This window comes from Bidens hawaiensis, unplaced genomic scaffold, assembly GCF_021521415.1.
Source record: "Bidens hawaiensis isolate Kalapana, Puna unplaced genomic scaffold, B.hawaiensis_p1.1 tig00014257_1, whole genome shotgun sequence".
NCBI lineage: Eukaryota > Viridiplantae > Streptophyta > Magnoliopsida > Asterales > Asteraceae > Bidens > Bidens hawaiensis.
Window position 1 is genome coordinate 291,786 of NW_027492228.1, and position 1,625 is coordinate 293,410.

Genomic DNA, 1,625 nt, shown 5'->3' on the forward strand with positions numbered 1-1,625 from the left:
CTCCTCCACAACAAAACCAATTTCCCAACAATGTTGATGAAAATGATGAAGAGGATAACGTTAGTATCCACACATTACACACGGGAGACACAGGTTATAATGATGATGGTGACGAGTTTGGGTGTGCGGATAATTATGGCAAAGATGATTTTGATGAAATGGAGGGGGACTTCAATCATGAAGATGGGTATGAACAAAGCAACAATTATGGGGAGTGGAACGGTAATGAGTACGCGGACTATAGGTACGCGGGCGGAGACGGGTTTGATAATATCCCTCAAAACAATAATCAGAGAGGAAACCAGATCAACATCAAGAACAATAATCTTTATGAACGGTTTCCTAATCCAAACGGAAGGGGTAGGAATCAATTCCAACATGGTATTCCAATTAATAATCAATGGGGTGTTGGTAACAACCATCCATAGCTTCAAAGAAGACATCATGTGGCACCGGTTCTTGGAGTTAATGGTTGGTTTAGATCGGCTATTTCGGATAATACTTCACCTTTTGCTCCACCAAGACCGGGTATAAGAGCATTTAAATCAAGACCCAATTACATAAATGTTCTTCCACATTTTCATGGTATGGCCACCGAGGAGTCATATACACATTTGTCTGATTTCTTTGCCATTTGTGGCACAATTGGTGACCAAAACCTTGATCAAGACGAAGTGAAGTTGAGGTTGTTTCAATTTTCATTAAAAGACAAAGCTAAGAGTTGGTTTGTCTCTTTACCCGCCAATAGTATTCACTCATGGGATGAAATGCAACAAGTGTTTTTGGATGAATACTATTCTTTGGCGAAGACGGATGAAGCCCGAATGAAGATTCGAACATTCCAACAACAACCGGGCGAATTATTTCACGAGGCGTTTACCCGCTTCAAAGAGTTGTTAAGGAAATGCTCACATCATCAAATTGAGTTGTGGGAATTAGTCAAGTGCGTTGTTGATGGGTTAACTGAAGAAGAAATGAAATATTTGAAGTCTACAAGTAATGGTAATTTGTTATCAAGACCCGAAGAAGAAGATTGGGATTTTTTTGAGAAGATAATTCAAAGCTCCAAAACCGAGGCATCAGCTAGTCGAAGAGCTAAGCATCCTATTTCAAAATCCAACCCAGATTATGAGACTAAGGACAAATTGGCATCATTAGAGCGGGAACTAGCTCTTTTGAAAAAGAAGGAGAAGAAAGATGTTGCATCGGTGAAATTTAATGTTTGTGAAAGGTGTAGTGACTTAGGGCATGCTAGTGATAATTTTCCATTTGATGAGGAGGCGTATGAAGAGGTGAATAATGTGTATGGAGATAATAAGAATTATGATATGAATCCCAACACATATCACCCGGGTTTGAGAAATCATCCTAACTTTAGGATGGTAATGCATCAACACAATCAAACCTAAATTTTCAAGGGTCAAGCCAAGGCGGGAGTTCTTATCAAAACCGCGAACAAAGCAATTACAACTCGGGAAACTATCAAAGAAATTCATATAATAACCGAGAAAGTAATTCGTCAAGGAACTACACTCAAGGGCAAGGTCAATATCAAGACCAAGGTAACCAACAAAGTTCTACTACCCTTGATGATACGATGGCTATGTTGACAAAAATAGCACAAA

General features: G+C 39.2%; 1 protein-coding gene across 1 annotated transcript; it reads left to right on the forward strand.

Annotated features, from left to right (window-relative positions):
- Positions 1 to 587: 587 nt before the first annotated feature.
- LOC143546168 (uncharacterized) lies at positions 588 to 1,409 on the forward strand. The gene has a single exon (XM_077037885.1). The coding sequence runs from the start codon at positions 588 to 590 to the stop codon at positions 1,407 to 1,409; it is 822 nt and encodes a 273-aa protein (XP_076894000.1).
- The last annotated feature ends 216 nt before the right edge of the window (positions 1,410 to 1,625 follow it).